Source organism: Phoxinus phoxinus, assembly GCF_949152265.1.
Source record: "Phoxinus phoxinus genome assembly, chromosome: 9".
NCBI classification, from domain to species: Eukaryota; Metazoa; Chordata; class Actinopteri; order Cypriniformes; family Leuciscidae; genus Phoxinus; species Phoxinus phoxinus.
In genome coordinates this window covers 36,690,476-36,711,668 of record NC_136884.1, presented here as the reverse complement: position 1 = coordinate 36,711,668, position 21,193 = coordinate 36,690,476, and the positions used below count along the sequence as shown (strand labels likewise).

At 43.8% G+C, this 21,193-nt stretch overlaps 1 protein-coding gene across 1 annotated transcript in view; it reads right to left on the bottom strand.

Annotated features, from left to right (window-relative positions):
- Window positions 1-376: 376 nt before the first annotated feature.
- The window catches only part of LOC307004135 (E3 ubiquitin/ISG15 ligase TRIM25-like), a 34,780-nt gene continuing 13,963 nt past the window's right edge, over window positions 377-21,193 (bottom strand). Inside the window, exons 4-6 of the mRNA XM_079623103.1 lie at window positions 12,557-12,716; window positions 12,359-12,406; window positions 377-1,080 (exon numbers count right to left, since the gene is read on the bottom strand). Coding sequence (XP_079479229.1) covers window positions 569-1,080; window positions 12,359-12,406; window positions 12,557-12,716 — 720 coding nt within the window. The 3' untranslated portion in view covers window positions 377-568. The remainder of the gene's footprint in view (window positions 1,081-12,358; window positions 12,407-12,556; window positions 12,717-21,193) is intronic.

The following is a 21,193-nucleotide window of genomic DNA, read 5'->3' as shown; positions in this document are numbered from 1 at the left end:
TCTTGTTTATCTAAACCCTCAATCATCTAATGTGCATTGTCTTGTGTTAATGTTTCCTGCTGATGTTTATTAAATATAAGTGATCGTCATCTTTCTGCATCAAGCCTCTTACCTCGGATTATCTAGTCAAGCCAGCGTGTGACAGTCACTGATTTACCATGCAGCTCAAAGCATTATGGGCAGAATCTCTCGACAGTCTATTCTGATTCATCAACACAGTTTCACTGATGATCCATTTTAATAAACCCTAAACCCAGGATAGAGCGTGTGAGTGAATGTGGTCTGGACTGTGTGGATGAGGCTCATTATGTCGGAGACAGAGATCCTGCTCTGTGATCCACATAAACTCCATTCTAAATACTAAACAAATCTTGTTGTAGTAAAACAGTGATGATTTATTAAGAAGAGTGACAGGAAAAGACAAGCAGGAAACAAGTAGCCACAGAGAGCTAATGACAGAGAAGCACAATGATTCACCCCATTTGCTGCACAATGAAGTACATGCACAAAATGTATGACACTTGAATCCTTAGACTGGTAGTTAGATTCTAGAATCTGTTCTGATTAATCAACACAGTTTTACTGATGATCCAGAATAAACATAAAACCCAGGATAGAGTGTGTCCGTGAATGTGGTCTGGATTGTGTGTATGAGACTCATTGTGTCAGAGACGCTGTAGAAGGACAGAGTTCCTGCACTGTGATCCACATACACTCCTATTCTACGACTGATGGGCTTTAATGGGAGTTTAGTCTCTATGCATTTGTGTCTGAATGAGCAACTGTCAGGAGAGCAGATCAAACTCCAGGACTGATCATTATATCCAAATCTACATGTATACCGTCCCTTCCTGCTGATGCTCTTATATGACACTGATATAAACACACTCCCTCTCCACTCAATCTCCCAGTAACAGCGTCCACGCACACTCTCACTACACAACACCTCAGGATACACAAATCTGTCTGGATGATCAGGATATGGCTGGACTGTGCTAGTGTTAGTAATCACTCTGTTATCCTCAGATAGATGGAGGTGTACATTCACTGTGTTCAGATCCAGATTGAGCTGATGGGAATCTGATGGAGAGAAAACACATCAGAATCAGGAATTATGAATCTGATTTTTTAATGTAACTGTATAAATCAATTAGCAATCACCATTGCACACATGAAGATGATAGGTGCGTGGGAGAAAAGACCAAATAAGTCAAGTCAAAAATCTGAAAAAACAAGTAAATCCCGCACACTATTAATACTTGCAACCGAGTATAAAAAATGTATTAGCAACCTTTCAGACCCATGACCTTCATCAGGCATGTACAATCATAAAGGGCTGTGCGATATGACGATATATATCGGATGGACGAAATAAATAGTCTATCGTTTCATATAATGCTCTATCGTTTATTTCGTGGTGTCGCAAAATACATTGTGTACGGCAAAACCTTTTCATCATTTGGATGACTGCAATCTTACATGCCACCATGGGGATGCAGGCAGAAACATGAATAACAGCATGACGAGTGAAGGAGACAGAACCGGGCGTTTCCGTGCAGGAGAAGGACCAGTTCCTAAACAAGGGCTACCTCTGTAGCATGGACATGGTTTGGTTAACTTTCTATATGTTTGGTTGGATATTTTATTTTGATAACTAGATAAAAAAAATTGTTGGCAAACTTTAAGTTGGCTTGAAAAATCCTAGGCAGAATGGAAGGCAAATACAGTCCATCAGAAAGATAGATAGATAAGGTAATAATAATAATAATAATAACTTTATTTTTATATAGCGCCTTTAAAGCAGCTTCTCAAGGCGCTTTACATGATAGAACAGACAAATTAAAATACAATACACACAGGAAAAAAAAAAAAAAAAAAAAAAAAAAAAAAAAAAAATCAAATAAAAGCTAACCTAAAAAAATGCGTTTTTAAATTAGTTTTAAAATGACTTAGAGTCTGTGCATCTCTGATATTTGGAGGGAGTGCATTCCAAAGCCTAGGAGCATAGGATGAGAAAGCCCTGTCCCCTACAGTGCGCAACCGAGTCTGTGGGACTGCCAATAGACCAGCTTGTGAAGAGCGTAAGTGACGCTCAGGTGTGTATAGAGTTAACAGTGCAGACAGATACTGAGGGGCCAGGCCATGCAGTGCCTTATATGTGAGCATAAGGATTTTAAAATCGACTCGAAACCTGACCGGGAGCCAGTGCAGAGACTTTAAAATCGGTGTAATATGCTCATTTCTCCCGATTCCAGTCAAGATCCTAGCAGCAGAATTTTGAACACATTGAAGTTTGTTAAGTGTGGTTTTAGGAACCCCAGCAAGAAGTGCATTGCAATAATCAATGCGGGAAAAAACAAAGGAATTAATAAGCCTTTCAGTCACCGAGAGGGATAACATAGAGCGGAGTCTAGCAATATTTCTCAGATGAAAAAAGGAGTTCTTAACAATGTACCGCACATGAGAGTCAAAGGTCAAACTAGAATCAAATATCACTCCTAAATGTTTTAATTTAGTTTGTGCCTCCAAATCAGACCCATCAATGTTTAAAATTAGTGAGCCAGCTTTACGAAGCTGACAAGAGGTGCCAATGAGCAAAATCTCAGTCTTATCACTATTGAGACACAAGAAATTTTGGGACATCCATGTTTTTATCTCAGAAATAATAAGAGTCAAAATAGGAACATCCAATTTTTGACCAGGCTTGGAGTGAATATAAATCTGAGTGTCATCTGCATAAAAGTGATAATTAAGCCCTAGTGATCTTAGGAGCATTCCGAGTGGAAATATGTAAATGCTAAAAAGTAAGGGGCCTAAAATTGAACCTTGAGGAACACCCGTACGGACTGTGCCGATCTCAGACCTGTGACCACTCATGCAGACAAACTGTTTACGATCAGAGAGATAAGATTTAAACCAGGTTAAAACAGTCTCAGAAACACCAAAGACAGTTTCCAGACGGTTAAGTAAAAGATTGTGATTAACAGTATCAAAAGGTAGAAAGAAAGAAAGAAAGATTAGTTAGGTAGAAAGAAGGAAAGAAAGAACTAATGGATAGATAGATAGATAGATAGATAGATATATAGATAGATAAATGGATATAGAAAGAAAGATTAGTTAGTTAGAAAGAAAGAAAGAAGTTAAAAAAAAAATAGTTAGAAAGAAAAAAGTAGTTAGAAAGAAAGTTTAGTAAGAAAGAAAGATTAGTAAGAAAGAAAGAAAGAAAGAGAAAGAAAGAAAGAAAGAAAGATAAAGAAATAAAGATTAGTTAGAAAGAAAGATTAGTTAGAAATAAAGAAAGATTAGTTAGAAGGAAAAAAGATTAGTTAGGAAGAAAGATTAGTGAGAAAGAAAGATTACGTAGATAGATAGATAAAAAGCGCAGTTGGATAGAAAAACTTAGAAAGAAAGAGCGATTAGTTAGAAAGAAAAGTTGTTATTATTATAAATATTATAATAAATAACAATACATTTACACACCATTGCCACCAACAATAATAATACAAACAAATATTATATAAAAAAAGTTTTTCGCGGAAGCATTTGGTGGAGAAGTGATATAGGCAGAGTTTCCTCTGCAGCGCCTCGTACGCATTTAACGATTCAGGTATGCACTATACGCTGCAGTTCGCGCGGGTCTTTAAACTACACGAGCAGCAGGCAACGTTTAAGCTAATACAGAAAATGTACATTTATCCTTCTATGCTACTCTAAAAGTTGCGGCAGCATGCGAGTTATACTTAAAGCTAGGGTAGGTAATCCTGTTCAGAAACATTTTTTTTTATACTGGGTGAAATGGTCCTTCCATTCTGATAGTAGTCAATACATTATGTGTTCAGAAAAAGGAATGAAAAAAATCTGACCTCTGTAGCAGCTGTAGGACAGTAAAAACTCTGACCAATCACTGCCATTCGGTGCGAATGTAAAGAACCAATCAGATGCCTTCATGTCTCGTGCCCAAGCACCACTGCGTGCACAGCAGTGATGTGCGGGTCAATGTATAAACAACCCGCACCCGACCGACGTTTTCAACTAACCCGCCCGCAACTCGGACCGCAAAAAAAAAGAAAGAAAATATTGTACCTGACCCGCGTTTTTTAAAGTAGCTAGTAAATGCTCATCGTAGCGTCATTGGCCATAGACGGAGGAACTAGGGGTGCGCATTTTTCTGAATGCTGTATGATATAGCCTAGTGTTTTGTAATAAAGGCTTGATTTATTCATTTATTTATGCTGCATGTGTTTATCCAGTCTAATCGAAGTGTGCGTCTCTCCCGACTTTCCCAACAAAAACCCCGCCCCCTCTCAGCAAATACATAAAACTGACATTACTGAGCTATATGCGTTTAAAAGTAACCTATTAAAATGGCACAATGGCATTGCTCAGTTCAACGTGTTGGGAAATCGGGCATTTTGTCCCGCGTCAGCTTTTATTCAAAAGTTAATAACGCGCTCAACATTCAAAAGGTAAATAAGGATTTCCCACTTTCATCTGCAGACTGCTCGTGCGTCATCCTCGCGCAGTTATTCAGACAATAAAGTGTAGACCTATGTATTTCATAGAACATTGTGTCTAGTAGGCTACTATATAAATTACAAAGGTTTAATAGGCATCTTTATTTCAAACGACCCGACCGACCACGACCCGAATATCATTAAAAATATTTTTGGATGACTCGTAACCGCGGGTGACCGCAGGCACCCGCTCATTTTGGATCAACCCGCGCATCACTGGTAGGTACATGCAGCTGACTCCAAATGTGGATGCGCGTTCATGTTTGTGGGGGGGCGTAGCTTTGGACGGAGCACTGACAGGAGGGGGCGGAGCTTAGAAAAGGTGCCACATTTTAAATCTGGCTAGCTCTCCAACATTACCTACCCTAGCTTTAACTATAATAAAAGTATAACTCGATTTCAGACGCATTCTGAGTCTGACAATATCATTCGTTTTTATCCAAGGCCATAGCAAGTGTTCTTAGCTTGGGGAAATACATCTAGTTAAATTAATCTTAAGTCCATGTCCAACTCTAAATTGTAAGGATTTCATAGTAACACTTTATAATAACGTTCAGTTGTTCATTATTCATGTATGAACTAACATGAACTAACCATGAGCAACACATTTGTTACTGTATTTGTTCATCTTAGTTGATAATACAACTGTTAGTTTGTTCATGTTATGTCACAGTCAGTAAATTAACTCATTATAACAAATACAACTTTTGATTTTAATGTTTTAGTAAATGCTGAAATTAATATGAACTAAGATTAATAAATGCTGTAGAAGTGCAGTTCCCTTTCGTTGTCACTTCGAGTTACGTCGAATGACGACGAAATGGGGTTCGCTTAGAAGCCTATCCTCTTCGAACAGTAATAAAACGAGCCAATGGCAAGCAAATGCCATGGGTCTGCTGAATTTGCATAGCATAACTACCATAATACCATGTGGGTATAAAGGAAGTGAGCTGGCAACATGCAGATATGTTTTCGCTTCGGAGCCAAGAGCATTCTTCACTCCACAAGCCATTCTGAGATCATCTCTCTTCACTCTTCGAGACGAGCTACTCTTCAGGTGTTGGTGTGACGGCGAATTCCAGCGAGCTTCATATTGCCTGCCGATCTGCGCAGTGGTCTGCCAGTCGTGTGTCTCTCCCTGGGTGCTTCAACACTGCTGTTTGAGTTTTATCTCTCTAAAAGAGCTGCACGCGGCGCGTCTTTTTAAAGACGGTTCGCCCATGTGTTTCTGGGTGCGATACACAGATTAAATCAGCTGATGGGCACGGACGCTGTCTGATGTGTTTGGGCAAACGCACAGACAGTGTTCATGGATGCGTCATGTTCTCATTGCGGGGACATGACCATCGCAATGTAACGATCGAGACTCGATGACCTCCTCGAGAGAGAGTCCCCTCATCCACACCCCGATCTATTCTCTCCGCAAGAGGGAATACTTCGGCTGGTGGCCAGGGTGATCAGAGGCTGCTGTGTGGAACCAACCCGACGATCTATCCTCGGTCCACACACGCCTCTTCACATTGCAACCCGTGTGGTATCCGGATGAGATCGCTGACCAGTCCCGGCCAGAGGTCGCGGGCTGGTCCAGCATTTCATTCGATGCCCCGGCAGATGAAATCTTGTCTATCGCCGCATCACAAGGTGGGCGTGAGTACGCTGGAGAAGACTCGGCTGTGCTGCCTCCTCCGGGTGTGCCAGCATTGTCCGAGTCTGAACCAGAACTCTGCCATGCTTCCCCAGGCAGTCGCGAGCATTGGGCTTGTGTGGCGCCATGTCCCAAGCGCTTAAGGCTGATGATCGGTTTTTGGGGACGCACCGGCACACGTCGGCCCGCCCCCAATTCCTTTCTTCCTGGACGTGCATGAAGAGGTCATGAGATTACTCAGCGGCCTCTTCCGCCTTCTCTGCCCTCGATGAGGTCGCGGCCAGTGGGTACAACTGTGTCCCCACAGCGCCTCCACTGGCATGGTGGCCCTAAGCACCCACCCAACCCAAAGCATGTAGGTTTTTGTCTACTCCGGTGGCAGAGATCTATAGAGCTGTGGGGCTGGCTGCCACCTCACTGCATGCTTTGCCCATCCCTCAGGTCTACCAGGCCAGGGGTGGTCATTGCTAATGCACGAGGGTGGGGCTGGTCCAGGGCTCTTGCAGGAGCTGCGTGCCGCCACCAACCTCGCTCTACGGGCGACGAAGGTGACCACACGCTCCCTGGGTCAGGTGATGTCCACATATGTGGTCCAGAGACAAGAACTGGCTTAGTCTGGTTGATATGTGCAAGGCTGAGCGAACCCGCTTCCTCAACTCCCCATATCCCAGACTGGCCTCCTCGGCGGCGCAGTCGAGGACTCTGCCCAGAGTTCTCGGCCGCCCAGAGCAGACTGAGGCTCTGATCCCGCAGCCAGCTGCTCAGCCGCCGGCTCAGCCGCCTCAGTCTGCTCGCCGCCGAGAGCATCCTTCACCCAGGCCGTGCCTGGAGGTAGTCGCAGGAAGGCGCCCCAGCCCGTACCAGCCCCGCAGCATTGCGGTGCTCCCATTACAGGCAGCTCAGAGGTGGGTTGCAGTTCTTTCTAGGAGGTGGTTGCAGGGCCACTCCTTCCCCCGGTGGAGGGCCGGGGGAAAACCTCTTTTTCCAAAGAACTGTCACTCCCATCTCTGAGCACACAGAGTTCTCGGACGACAGTGCGCGCCACCCTCGGGTCCCTCCACTCTCGCCCTCCTCTGTCACAGAGTTCTCGGATGACAGTGCGCACGCTCACGGGCCTCGCCACTCTCGTCCCCCTCTGTCGCCAGATCCCTGCCAGAGCACGCCCCTGTGGAACGCTGGTCCTTCCCTGGCCTCTTCTGGCAGGACGCGGCTAATGACCGTGCCCCCACACCGGGCCGCTATGCCACCCACGTCCAGGCCGGTCATTCCGCTTCGCTGCACCCCCGGGGGGACGTCTGTCGTTCGCATGACCCCGCTGGCACAGTCCGTGGGAGCCTGGTTAGAGCTTCCCCCCTGTCCCACTGGCTCACGCGAACCATCAGGCTCGGCTACGCGATTCAGTTCGTGCGGTCTCCTCCCCGCTTCACTATGGTCGGTGGCAATGCCTGTCCCTCCAGCCGCAATGAGGTCCAGCTTCTACAGCCCCTTCTTCATTGTCCCCAAGAAAACCGGTGGGTTACGGCCAATCCTGGATCTGCGCATCTTGAACCGTTCCCTTCACAGGCTTCCGTTCAAGATGCTCACGGCCAAACACATTTTCGAATGTGAGCAGCCACAGGACTGGTTTGCAGCGATCGACCTGAAGGACGCCTACTTTCATGTCTCCATTCTTCCTCGACACAGACCGTTCTTGCGGTTTGCTTTCGAGGGGCAGGCATACCAGTACGCAGTTCTCCCATTCGGGCTGGCCCGGTCTCCTCGCGTCTTCACGAAGGTCGTCGAGGCAGCCCTTGTGCCGCTACGGCAACACAGGGTTCGCATCCTGAATTATCTCGACGACTGGCTAATCCTAGCTCACTCTCGAGACCAGGTTTGCGAACACAGGGACCTAGTGCTCCGGCACCTAGCCCGTCTGGGCCTTCGGGTCAACTGGGAGAAGAGCAAACTTTGTCCCGTGCAGAGGATCTCTTTTCTCGGTGTGGAAATCGACTCGGTCGCCATGTGCGCGCAGCTTACGAGCGAGCGCGCGCAGTCACTGCTGACTTGCCTGAGACAAATCGAGGGCAAGAGTGCGGTTCCACTAAAACTTTTTCAGAGGCTCCTGGGGCATATGGCATCTGCAGCCGCGGTAACGCCGCTCAGATTGCTTCATATGAGTCCGTTTCATCACTGGCTTCACGATCGAGTCCCGAGGTGGGCATGGCACCAGGGCACGCTCCGAGTACCAGTTACTCCGACCTGCCGTCAGAACTTCACCCCATGGACGAACCTCAGCTTTCTACGGGCCGGAGTGCCCTTAGAACGAGTTTCCAGGCATGTTGTTGTCTCAACGGATGCCTCCTCCACGGGCTGGGGCGCCATGTGCAATGGACATGCTGCCGCGGGCTCCTGGACAGGACCCCACCGCCTATGGCATGTCAATTGCCTCGAGTTGCTGGCAGTACGTCTCGCTCTGCACCGCTTCCATGCGCTGCTCAAGAACCAGCACGTACTAGTCCGATCAGACAATACCGCGACAGTAGCATACATCAACCGACAAGGTGGTCTACGCTACCGACGTATGTCGCAACTCGCCCACCACCTCCTCTTATGGAGTCAGAAGCATCTGAGGTCGCTTCGAGCCATTTATATCCCGGGAGACCTGAACTGTGCAGCCGACGAACTCTCACGGCTTCAACCTCTTCCTGGAGAATGGAGACTCCATCCCCAGGCGGTTCAGCTGATTTGGGATCAGTTCGGGGACGCACAGGTAGACCTGTTTGCCTCCCACGACTCGTCCCACTGCGCCCAGTTTTACTCCCTGACCGAGGGCACGCTCGGCACGGACGCACTGGCGCACAGCTGGCCCCGGGGCCTCCGCAAGTATGCGTTTCCGCACAGCTGGCCCCGGGGCCTCCGCAAGTATGCGTTTCCCCCAGTAAGCCTTCTTGCACAGACCCTGTGCAAGATCAGGGAGGACGAGGAGCAGGTCATATTGGTTGCGCCACACTGGCCCACCTGAACCTGGTTCTCCGAACTTGTACACCTCGCGACAGCACCTCCCTGGCCAATTCCTCTGAGGAAGGACCTCCTTTCTCAGGGACGGGGCAACCTTTGGCACCCTCGTCCCGATCTCTGGAACCTCCACGTGTGGCTCCTGGACGGGACGAGGCAGGTTTGAGTACCATCACTTCCGCTAGAGCGTCGTCCACTAGACATGCATACGCGTTGAAGTGGAACCTCTTCGTCTCTTGGTGCTCTTCTCACTCAGAAGACCCCAGATCATGCCCGATCAGTGTCGTGCTTTCCTTCCTGCAGGATGGGTTGGAGCGAAGGCTGTCTCCCTCCACCCTGAAAGTGTATGTTGGCGCTATCGCCGCACATCACGACGCACTCGAAGGTAAGTCCGTGGGAAAGCACGACCTGGTCATCAGGCTCCTGAGAGGAGCGAGGAGACTACATCCTCCTTGCCCTCCTCTCGTTCCCTCTTGGGACCTCTCAGTGGTTCTAACTGCCCTGCAGATTGCTCCCTTTGAGCCTCTGCAATCAGTGGAGCTTAAGTTCCTGTCAACATGGCGCCTCGCTAACAGACATCTGCAGAGCTGCAGGCTGGGCGACACCCAACACATTCGTCAGATTCTATAATCTCCGAGTGGAGCCAGTGTCCTCCCGTGTACTCGCTTCAACCAGCCGGTACTAGGACCCGCTCAGGTGTCTTCGCTTGCTCGCCATTCCACTCCACGGACTGGATACGTGCGATATTTTCCTCAGGTGAGCCTGATAAGCCCTGAGTTCCTCCAGCGCTGTTGACGTCAACGCCAGAGTTATGCCTCTGGCAGCTTTCGCGTTGGCTAGGTGCCGCCATGTGCATGGTTCCCCCTCTGGGCGACCCCCACGTGTGTATTTCCACTGTAAGCCTCTCTCGAGCATGTGTCTTTCCCTTGGCAAGCCAGTCTGCCACCCCTGGGGTTGAAAGATTCCACCCTGCGGGCTGGACACCCCAGTGTTCTCCGTATGCACCCCCCTCCGGGTCATATGTGTATTCTTAAGTCCCCCCTTCGGGCGGGCACTGATTGCATATTCCACTGAGATATGCTTCCCAGTGTACCTTGGTATTCCTGTGTTAAGTAGGAGTCCTTTGTCCGTGTTAGTCTCTCGACAGGGAGCTCAGACTTACGCAGGGCACTGGAAGACAGCCGAGGTGGCGTGATTGGACTGGGAACCCCATTTCGTCGTCATTCGACGTAACTCGAAGTGACAACGAAAGGGAACGTCTCGGTTACGGATGTAACCCTCGTTCCCTGAGTAGGGTTACGTCTTCCTGCCACTTACGCTGTACCGCTGGAACAGCCGAGTTCAGCCTTGGCTCCTTCAGCGAAGAAACATATCTGCATGTTGCCAGCTCACTTCCTTTATACCCACATGGTGGGGCGGAGTTATGCTATGCAAATTCAGCAGACCCATGGCATTTGCTTGCCATTGGCTCGTTTTATTACTGTTCGAAGAGGATAGGCTTCTAAGCGAACCCCATTTCGTCGTCATTCAACGTAAGACGTTCATTATTAGTTAATGTTAACTAATTTAACTAATGAAACCTTATTGTAAAGTGTTACTGATTCATGATAGCCAACACTTCCATACATATAATACATTAAATTTACAACATCAACAAAACTGAAAATTTATTTTCCATAATTACCTTCTTGATTCTCACTGTTTTGTTTGGTAAAGTAAATAATATTTAGTAATATTATCATAATTTCCCTATTTTCATTTGATGTGTTATGCATTCTAATTGTATCAACATATTTTGGAAAGAAATAATAAAAACAAAACAAAAATCAAGGAACTCTCTGATGGTGATTTATTTAATACAAAGTTGCATTTCAATTCTGTAAAGAATTCCTTTGATTGTTATTTTAAGTTTTTAAAAAAATGTAGTGCCCTTTTTGGTCCCTCCGCCCCTGCCCCTGAGGAGGTCTGTGCACGCCACTGAGATTGATTAGTTAGAAAGATTAGTTAGAAATAAATAAATAAAGATAGATAGATAGAAATAGTTTGAAGATAGATAGATTGATCGATCGATAGATAAAGTTTGAAGATAGATAAATAGATTCATTCCGCAATGAAAGTCAATGGGATTTTTCTCACCCTTCACCATACCTAGAGATTGACATGGGGTAGTTTCCATAAGATCCTCTCTCAGTGCAAATCAAACCAGCTATTAGGCGAACTGAAATACAACCATGCCAATCTCTAGGTGTGGTGAAGGGTGTGTGATGATGTGGGGCTATTTTAATTCCGGATCAAATAGACAACATGAGTCGAAAGAGAATGGCTACGGGATGATGCCAGGGTTGAAGAGACTCTGATATCTTATCTCTCACCCGACGCTGCATCATCCCTTAAAGGGGTCTTCGGATGCCCATTTTCCACAAGTTTTATGATTCTTTAATGTCTTCATGTAAAGTTTGTAACATACTTTGGTTAAAATTCCTCAATGGTTGTGTAAAACAACACCCTTTTTACTTCCTCAAAAACAGTTCTGTTCACAGCGACCCGTTTCGGTGCATGTCTCGTAATGAGCAACTGCTCACCCCACCCCTCTCTTCCATGGGGGGTGTCACACAAGACACAAAGTGCTGCCTTGGCAACCTGCTTTGGTGGACAGTATACAGATGGCTGAGGAATATGCTAATATGGGACAGACCGTCAGTGGTCGTGCGCGGAGCATGAGGAATATGAAATCATACTGCTCAGAAAACAAAAATACAAATATTAACCATTAATTATTGGCTTATTTTTGCTTATTTATCCTTCAGATGTTTGATAAGTTGTAATTAATGCAAATATGCCCTAATATATGTTCCGTTCATTATTAATTGCCGGTTTGTTAAAGCTTAACTACCACATAAATAATGGAAAATATGCCTTTAATTCATGTAAAATTAACCATTAACTATGGGTGTGTTAATGCTTCACTACCGCATAATTATGGACCCTTAAAATAAAGTGTTACTGGGTGTTATTTTTCAGTGTATCTGAACTCTTCATGTTCAATATATCAGGAGTTTCTCAGTACAGTTTACTAGATATCCTCTGCAAATCATCATTTACATGATCAACTCTAAAACTCTTCTGTCATGTTTTCTTTCAGCTTCTACAGGAAGAACATGAACACACTCAGTGAGTTTCTCTGCTTGTTTTCTTAGTGACTTACATTGTAGGAAGTCGTTCCTGGTCTTGGAAACAATGTTGGTGAAAGTGACTGTGGAAATCAACAGACATGAAGAGTGTGATTATCATGTCAAGAGAAAATGATCCCTGCATCCGTTCCTAAGACATTTCTAAAATAATCTTCTACATGATCTGAGATGATGGAGGATCATTTCTGAGAGCAGAATCTCCAGGACTTTACCTCTGTCAGAGATCTTCTTCATCTCATTTTTGAAAAAATCCTCCAGTTTGTCTTTCAGCTGACGGACAGATTCTCTCACGCCATCAAAAGAGGAGAGAGAACTGAAGGGATTGTCATTTACGTCTGTAGAGTCAGGAGGAGCTGAGAGAGACTGGAAACTCTACAGAAAACAGAAATCAAAGCTCATCACCTCCACACTTCATCAATAACCTGCACTACTACTGTCAGATTTGTGCAGCTCTTGTTAATCCTCTGGGGTCGGCAAACGCGGCAGTGTGTTTTGCTGGATTTTCTTCACATAGTAGCTCAATAGACTTAAATTACTCCGTCATTTATGGTCATACAGAAAAAATAAATATGAAAAAAGAATCTGTGAGATGTCTACTTTTGTATGTGTCCACTTACAATCAAAACAAAGCGTTGTGCTTTTTTAAAATAAAGAAATTAAACAGGGTGTGCTTTCTGCCTCTCCGTCTCGTGAACTTTTTTTTCTTGAGCATGTCTCTAAACATAAACAAAACTCAGCGAATACTTGTTGTCACACAGGCATGATAAATATATCTTTATAAACATTTAAGTGTGCACTTTTAAATGATTCAAACCGAAAACAAATATTCTATGTTTAGGTAATTTGTATAAAACCAACAAGATATCCAGTTTCTCAAACGCTCATTAGTTTTAATTTGACCACACCCACACGCGCAAAAGAGATTGACATGCATCCACATGAAGGAACGCGAACGCGCCCATTACCTCAAAAACAAAGCACCAAACTGCATCAGTCCTCTGCTTTTCGTCGAGTTTAGAACACGCTGTGAGCTAACATTGGATTTACCTCAGAAGAAGAAGAACGCGATTTGAAGACAAGAAAGATTTTAAGGTAAGAAATGGAGGCTATTCTGAATTATATTAGTTAGTGTTATTGTTGCATAATCTTCACATTTTAGTTGAACTGTTGCTAGACTAAAATGTATGAAATCGACGGAAACGTTGAAATATGAACTATAGACAGGCAGGCTACCTTTCAATGCAGAATTTATATACATTTGTATGACACAAGTATGTTTTAATGTTTGATAATAAAACACAGCATGATATAAAAGTAGGCTAGTATCAGTGTTTACTCTAATATGGTGAATATTATAATGTTTAAAAGACAATTCCGTCGAAAAATTAACGTTACCGAGTCGATCGTTCTCTGGGATGTGTATTCATGATAATCGAATGTAAAGATTTGCATCTCTAAAAACAGATTAGCTTATAACGCTAGTATTGTCATGATCCTGGCTCTCTCTTCCTTCTCTGTCTCCCTCTTTTGGTCACACACACACACACACACACACACACACACACACACACACACACACACACACACACACACACACACACACACACACACACACACACACACACACACACACACACACACACACACCACTCTCTCGTCATCTCATCACCCTCAGCTGTTTTCACTCTCTACATTCTCCGCGCTGATTTCCTCCCACCTGTTCCCTCTTTTCCTCTAATTGTTTCTGCTTCTAGCTCTCTCCTTCCCTGTCTCATTGTCAGATTATTCCATGCTACATGCGTATCGCATTACTCTAAACCTCTCGTGTCTTGTCCTGTTCGTGCCCTTGCTGGAGCGTTATCTACGGCAGTATATTGTTTATGCTATTACGTGCTCTCTGAATTCTATCCAGATTACCTGACTCCGAGAACCTGTACAGCACCTGCATCCAGCTACTGGCTTTCCCTTTCTTCACGTGAGACCCGAGGCTCGCCGCACACTCACTGTTCTCTGGCCACATCCTGTGCTGCGCTGTCCTACGAGGGGATTTGAGTTCTCGTTAAAGAGCCTGCTGGCTTCTGTTTTCAACGGACTTCTCCGTACTTTTCTGTTTGTTATATTATCTGTGGACAGCTTCTAATTTATATTAAAGACTGGAACAAAAAAAATGTCCCTACCCCAAGAGCACCTATCACGGACTTCTTAACTTTACCTGAGCGCCGGGTTGAATCTCTCATAGTTCATTATATTAAAGACTGTTTTGCCGCATCTTGCGTTTGGGTCCTCTCTCACATCATCACAAGTATATGGGGCATTGAATATAAGTTAAAAGAAATCGCTAGTTAATACCACTAACAAGGCTCAAAATAGCCTCACACTAACATGGTAGCAGAATGAGGGTCCTTACACACAGTTCAGCTCATGTAGCACGGCGTTTTTCCAAAGATGGCTCCTGTGTGATATTAATTTCTTTAATAGTCATAAACATATTCTACAACATATAAAAACGAAATAATCTTTAGAGTAATTTTATAAAGGTAGAAAGTGTTCTTTTAAAAATCATGTTGAAAAAGTTATTTAAAGTCATGTCATCTGCTGCATGCTGCAGCACCCTCAGCACCCCTAGTTCCCGCGGCCATGATGTATACAGTGATGGCATTGTATTCCTATAGGTAGACGTGGATCAGTTTGACTAACGTGACCTGCCAGAACTGACGCTACGCACTATATAACTGAGGCACATTTTGATAGAGCTATGATCTTTTTGGAAGATCTATCAAGAACGGGAGACATAATGCAATTAAAGTCCCCAGGCAAAATAAGTGGGTGCGAATCAATATTTGGAATACAAGACAGAAAAGAAGAAATAAAAGTAGGATCATCATAATTGGGTGCATGAACAATTGCAAGAGTCAGGGGAGTCGAGAAAATAATGTATCTTCCTTTCTGATTTACAATAGTATATCGGGGCTACAAATGGGACAGATTTATGCAATAAAATTGTGCAGCCTCTAGATTTAGAGTGAAATACTGAATGGAAAACCTGTCCTACCCAATCCCTTTTTAACCTAAAGTGGTCAGCAGAACGGAGATGCGTTTCTTGCACAAAACTATGTGTGGCAGAATTAGGTAAGTGACTGACAGTCCTGGTGTCCTATCAGGAAAGAGTATGGTCTATTTAACGCTGGTTGGCTGTACTCTGAGATGCGTCACGTCTTGTCCTCCCCCTCCTGCGTCATCCACTATCGCCTCAGGTATGTGCTGGTAGTGGGTGGTTTAAATCGTGTGTTTAGAACGCCACTGATATGTGTTATCTTTTAATTGTAGTGTTTCATTTAAGCACTTGTCCGACGGTGCATTTTCATCAGTTTAGAATAGGTGTTTGCCCACCCTTCAGGTATGTAAACTGTCCCTGTATTGAGTGGTGGTTATGATGGCGTGTGGTATACTGAGTCGCTATGTCACTGTTAATGTGTAGCTTCCTGTAGTACCCCAGTTAATCGGTGGTTGTGATGATCGCGTGGGGATTATATGTGGGGTAATGTCGTCTTTTGGTAAGTGTCATGTAAGATGTCTGGAAGGTTGTAGTGGAAAGAGAGGCACTAACATCCCGCTGCTTCTCTTTAAGGCGTTCGTGAGGCGCAGGTCCTCCCTTTCGTCCTCAGGACCATTGTGCTGGTTCCCTGCACAATCTCCCTCTCGTTCTTCCGTGTTCCTATGAACTTGAGTCCACCTGGATAACCACGGTGCTTGCGCTGCCCTCCGTGTCGCGCTGATCGTGCCGGCGGGAATTCATAAGGGCACAGGATTTCTACCGTCTACTTCCTTTCGTTTTGATTGTGATAGAAAAGTTAAGATTAATAATAATTGACTGTTATTTGTACGAGAACCAGTGTGTGTGTGTGTGTGCTGCACCAGCTCTATCTACTGTGATTCTTTTCTGTTTCTTTAGTTCAGCTGTGTTTATTTTGTTTAGATTTTGTTTCTGTAACTACTGTTGTGTGTTGTTGTGGACCTTGATTATTATATTTTATTTTTGGGTTTTACAAATTCAGCTGTTTATCTTGTTTTCTCCCAGGAACTGAGGTGACCAGGCGGGAGGACCCTCGAGTGCATTTGTGGTGGTGGTAGTGTTGCAGTGGGTGACACCTTTGGAGTGCTTGCGTGTATGATCCAAGTGCACGGTGACGTGTGTGTGTGAGTAGAATTACGCATATGGAAAAGCCATTAAGTGGTCCTTTAAGCGGTAGGCTCAGCCTGGTTGTTTTGTTTTACTTTTCGTTTGACAAACTCCTCCTACCCTCGTGGGTAGAGGACTATGTCGGTGTGTGCCACTCATATTGCCCCCCCTGTGAGCACCTGTTTTTGTGCCTTGACATTTGTGCATTGAGCGCTGTGCGCCTTTGTTTTAAAAGAAGATACTGTTTTTAACTATTTTTTGTATGTTAATAAAAGACCTTTTTGTAATTATGTTGTACTCTTGTCTCTAACCTCCCAGACACACACGAACCTGTGTGACCTAATGCTAACTGTTGGGTTATTTAGATATTCCCTGATTTATTCAGGGTGGCGTAGTCGACAATTATCACCATAAGCAAAGTAACTTATTGAAATCCTTTACCGCTCCGTCACATATGGCCCCATTTACACTGCATTTTTTTCTCTCTCATGTGGCACAGATCGGATATGACCAGCGTGTAAGCAGGAAAAAAGCACACGGATTCCGATATTCTCAGATCGGTGTCAGACCTCGCTCATAAGTGGAAATAAATCAGAAATGAATCGGATACGTGCATTTGCGTGTGCCATGTAAGCAGACATATCGGATATTCCCCGGTAATTCCCCAGATGAGCTCCAACATCACCCGAATCCGTAGCCAAAAACAAATCATCCACCCGCCACTCACCCGCACTAATAATTTTCTTTGATTAAAGTATCCGCACCCGTTGGTCAAATTTCTATTATTCTTATGTGTTGTAACGCGTGAGGATAAATTGATTATCATCACCTTCAACGGCGGACTCGACGGCGGTTGATGCGCCCATCTCTGGTATAATACACTGATGAATGAGCGCTGCTTTTAAATGAACATTTCTTTAAAACAAAATTTATTTGACAGAATTTTATTTTCTTAATGGCATAAACAGGCTTTACTCCCTTGAAACTTAAACTGGAATGGAGTATGCTCATATTTTAGAGAATGTAGTTAATATTTTTGTTAATAATGATTTATCATATCCACCCGAAATTAATCCGAATGTTATTTTTACTACTTGACCCGCCCGATCCACAGATTATCCCGCAGAGCCCCCGCGGATATAACCGCGATCCACGCATCATGTCTGCTTCTGCATCCATTGCATATCGAGCTGTTTTACTTAATTTTCCGGGTCAGAACATCTACATTGAGTTGTTTCGGCAGTGTATAGTGAAAATGCAAATATCGGATATGGGTAACTTTTAAAAGATGATGTAAGCGGGTCGTCAAACAAATCAGATATAGTCAGCAAATCGGAATTGGGCATCAAGACCTGCAGTGTAAATGCAGCCAAAGTCTGCCTTTAAGCTCTTCAGATGGTTTTAAGACTTGGTTGCGCTTAACAGGATAATTGACAGCCTTACAGTTCCAGCTAACAAATCTCAGAGTTTGCCATACAAAAGTGTTTAATGAAAGAGACATGATATTTAGGGAAAGAAAAAGAAACGAAAACAAACTAACAAAATGCGCAAAAACAACAACAAAAAAGCCCAAACAGAAACCTAAAATTATCAGAAACCAGACAGACCAGACAGAGCAGACGCAGTTCACAGTTCCCCTTTTCCCTCCGCGGGTCTCGCTGTCAGTGTATGATGGGCTCGGGCAAGAAGCGGGGGTTCACGGAGGCTGAATACTTTTTGCAGTGCTTCTGAAATTCATTTTGTCGGCTATGTACCCTCCATGCCTTTGAGAATACCCACGATTAGGAAAATGATTCGACGTGAACGGCATTCCAAATCTGTGCATTTAGCCTGAAGAGCAGCAATCTCGTTCTGTAAGGAGGTCACGGTGGGATCAAGTGCCTGCAAACTAGTCGTCCACTCTGATGTCGCATTTTGAAGTTTTCTGAAGTTAGGGACTGTTCGTTATTTATTTAAGGGGCCACCGGAGGAGTTTTGAGATCTATAGTCAAAACAGACTTGACCCTCCCTTCGCCAGCAATAAATTTTTCTATGACCCTCCAAAATGATTGTGAAAAAAGGCATGACCCTCCCCGATCATTTATTGATTAATACTGGTAATTGCGCTTGGCAAATATGTTCAGATATCTCTATGCCTAGACCTACACCAAACGTTCATTAAAAGGCTCCTGTACAACCGCCTTTTTCAAACTGGCGCAGCGCTGACTCGCGGTAGAAACTGCATGATTTGATTTGTTAAACATGAGGATTATCCGTCTGGCATCGCCGCTCACTCTAACATTAACCTAGATAATTGTTCGCTGTTCTTAGGCGCATAACCAAGTGTGTGTGCGGAGTGTGTAGCGCGCACTGCATGACATGGAGGCGCCGATGCGATCAACAGTGGAAACAACTTAAAATACTCTATTTATGGCCATACAGAAAAGAATAATGCATCTGTCGCAATACTTGTATTTGTGTAAACTCACAATAACAAGAAAACGTTTTGCTTTCGTAAAATAAAATAAAACAATCAGGGCGCGCTTTCATGGTCTCCGTGAACTGGAGCGCGTAAAAAAAAAAAGAAGAAAAAAAAAAAAGCAGAAACATATCGTAGGCTATATAGCATACTAGCCTCAAATATATGAAAAAAATATCTATATAAAGCTTGATATGTCCACTTTTAAACGAAAAAAAACAAACAAATCGAAAGCAAATATCATCTGATTATGTAATCCGTATGAAAGATGCATTTCTCTTAAAGGCGCACTTTACAGCGGAGATGTATGGAGACATGTTTGCAGCGGACACTGATTTAGAAAAAAAGAGTTTATTAATAAACAATTAAAATGCATCGTTATTTTTAAATACATATTTATTATCATGAGCCTGCTTTTGCGGCAAGATTATACATGCGCTTGAGCGCAGAATGGGCTATATCCCTCCATGCAGTATTTAAGCAGAAATTAACGTGCGACTAGTCAAATATTTAGTATGGCAACAATACATTTACTATATTTGACATTATTTAATTAGTAAGTATCCAGCTCTTTACATTACATTTTTTGAGTTAACAATTAGGCTAGTTAATGAACTAATAAAATAATAGAACAAAGTTAAGATGCTAACTATAATTCTATTTAACATGACCACGCAAATGACTGTTTTTGAGGTGACAATCTGTTTTCACATCTTCACATTTGAAGATTTACTGTATCTTGAAGATTGTTGTATTGTGTTGTATCTTCTGTTATAAGGATTGACATTTCGTTAATTAAAAAATAAGCACATAAGGTTGTTAAAATGTTCTGTTAGATGTACTGTGTTTACTATACTTTTTAAATTTTGTATAATAATATATCTAATGAAGATATATTAACAAAAAAACAAAAAACGTATATATTATATATAAAACATAGCCTAGGCTATATAAAATAAAAAAAGGTCCTCATTGGTTAATTTTGCCTGGGGCCCCCACTCAGTGTTGGTTCTGTCTTGCGATGAATAAGGGGCTGTTTACACCTGGCCACTTCATGCGTGTTCTGTGATGGGATAGCTATCCGATCGTGAAAAGACCAGGTATAAATGCCCTCCGAAACGCATTCGAGACGGATTTGAATCCGATCGCTCAAACCACTTCAGGGGAGGTCTGGGCCACATTCCCGACAAAACTGGACAAGTGTAAATGCATCTGGTTGTTGAAACCACATATGTAAATTGTACTCCTCCCAAAAAATGCAATAAAATAAAAATAAACGTGAGCGTGTTATAGGCTATATGTCATGTTATAGCCAGACATGACGACGCTACTGCAACACGCATCACTGCAGATGAGCCAACGTGCAAACTATTTGAAGAATTGAAGATAGGATTTAAATCCGTTTTGCAAAAACGCATTTATGCGACCACACCAGATGTAAATGGAATCGCTTTGATAAATCAGATAGCTATCCAATCTGAGAAAACGCATGAAGTGGCCAGGTGTAAACAGCCCTAGCACGCGTTAGGCCTATTTGTGTTTGTTTTCAGACATGATAGCGACGTAGGCTACATCACATGCAGCGGTAGAGTTACACTCACAGGACACTGCTTGTGATTAGCAATCACAAAAGTTTATTATTTGCTCGTGGTAAACATTTCATTGGCGTTCTGTTCTTTTTCTGAGCGCGTGCGCACTGTCAAACAGCGCCAAACTGGACTTGATCTTTCCATCTTTTGCGTCTGATTTTTGTTGGGTCAGACCCATCTGCTAGCTATGGGGGGACCGAGACTGAGAGAGCTACATGGAAAAATATGCACAAAACAAGCCACTTTGAAAGTTTGTTATTTTTATAAACACAAAAGTTGGGTGACCCTCCCCCTAGACTAAAAAAAGTTGGATGACCCTCCCCTCAACAAAGAATAAAAAGGCATGACCCTCCCCTATTTTCCTCCGGTGGCCCATTCCATAAATACCGAACGGTCCCTTACCGCCGATAGCGAATTATGTACCTCAGGGATGATATTTCTTTTCGAAACTCGGCTGCATGCGCGTCAAACTTTTGTTGAATTCCAGCTTCCAAAAACTTAATTGCTGCCATTATTATAGCACCATTAGTTATGCTAGTTTTATCTTTTGCTGACCCAGCAGATGCGTTAGAGCTCGCAGAGTCAGTCTTTTTCTACCGCGGAAAAGCACCGGCGTAGGTCC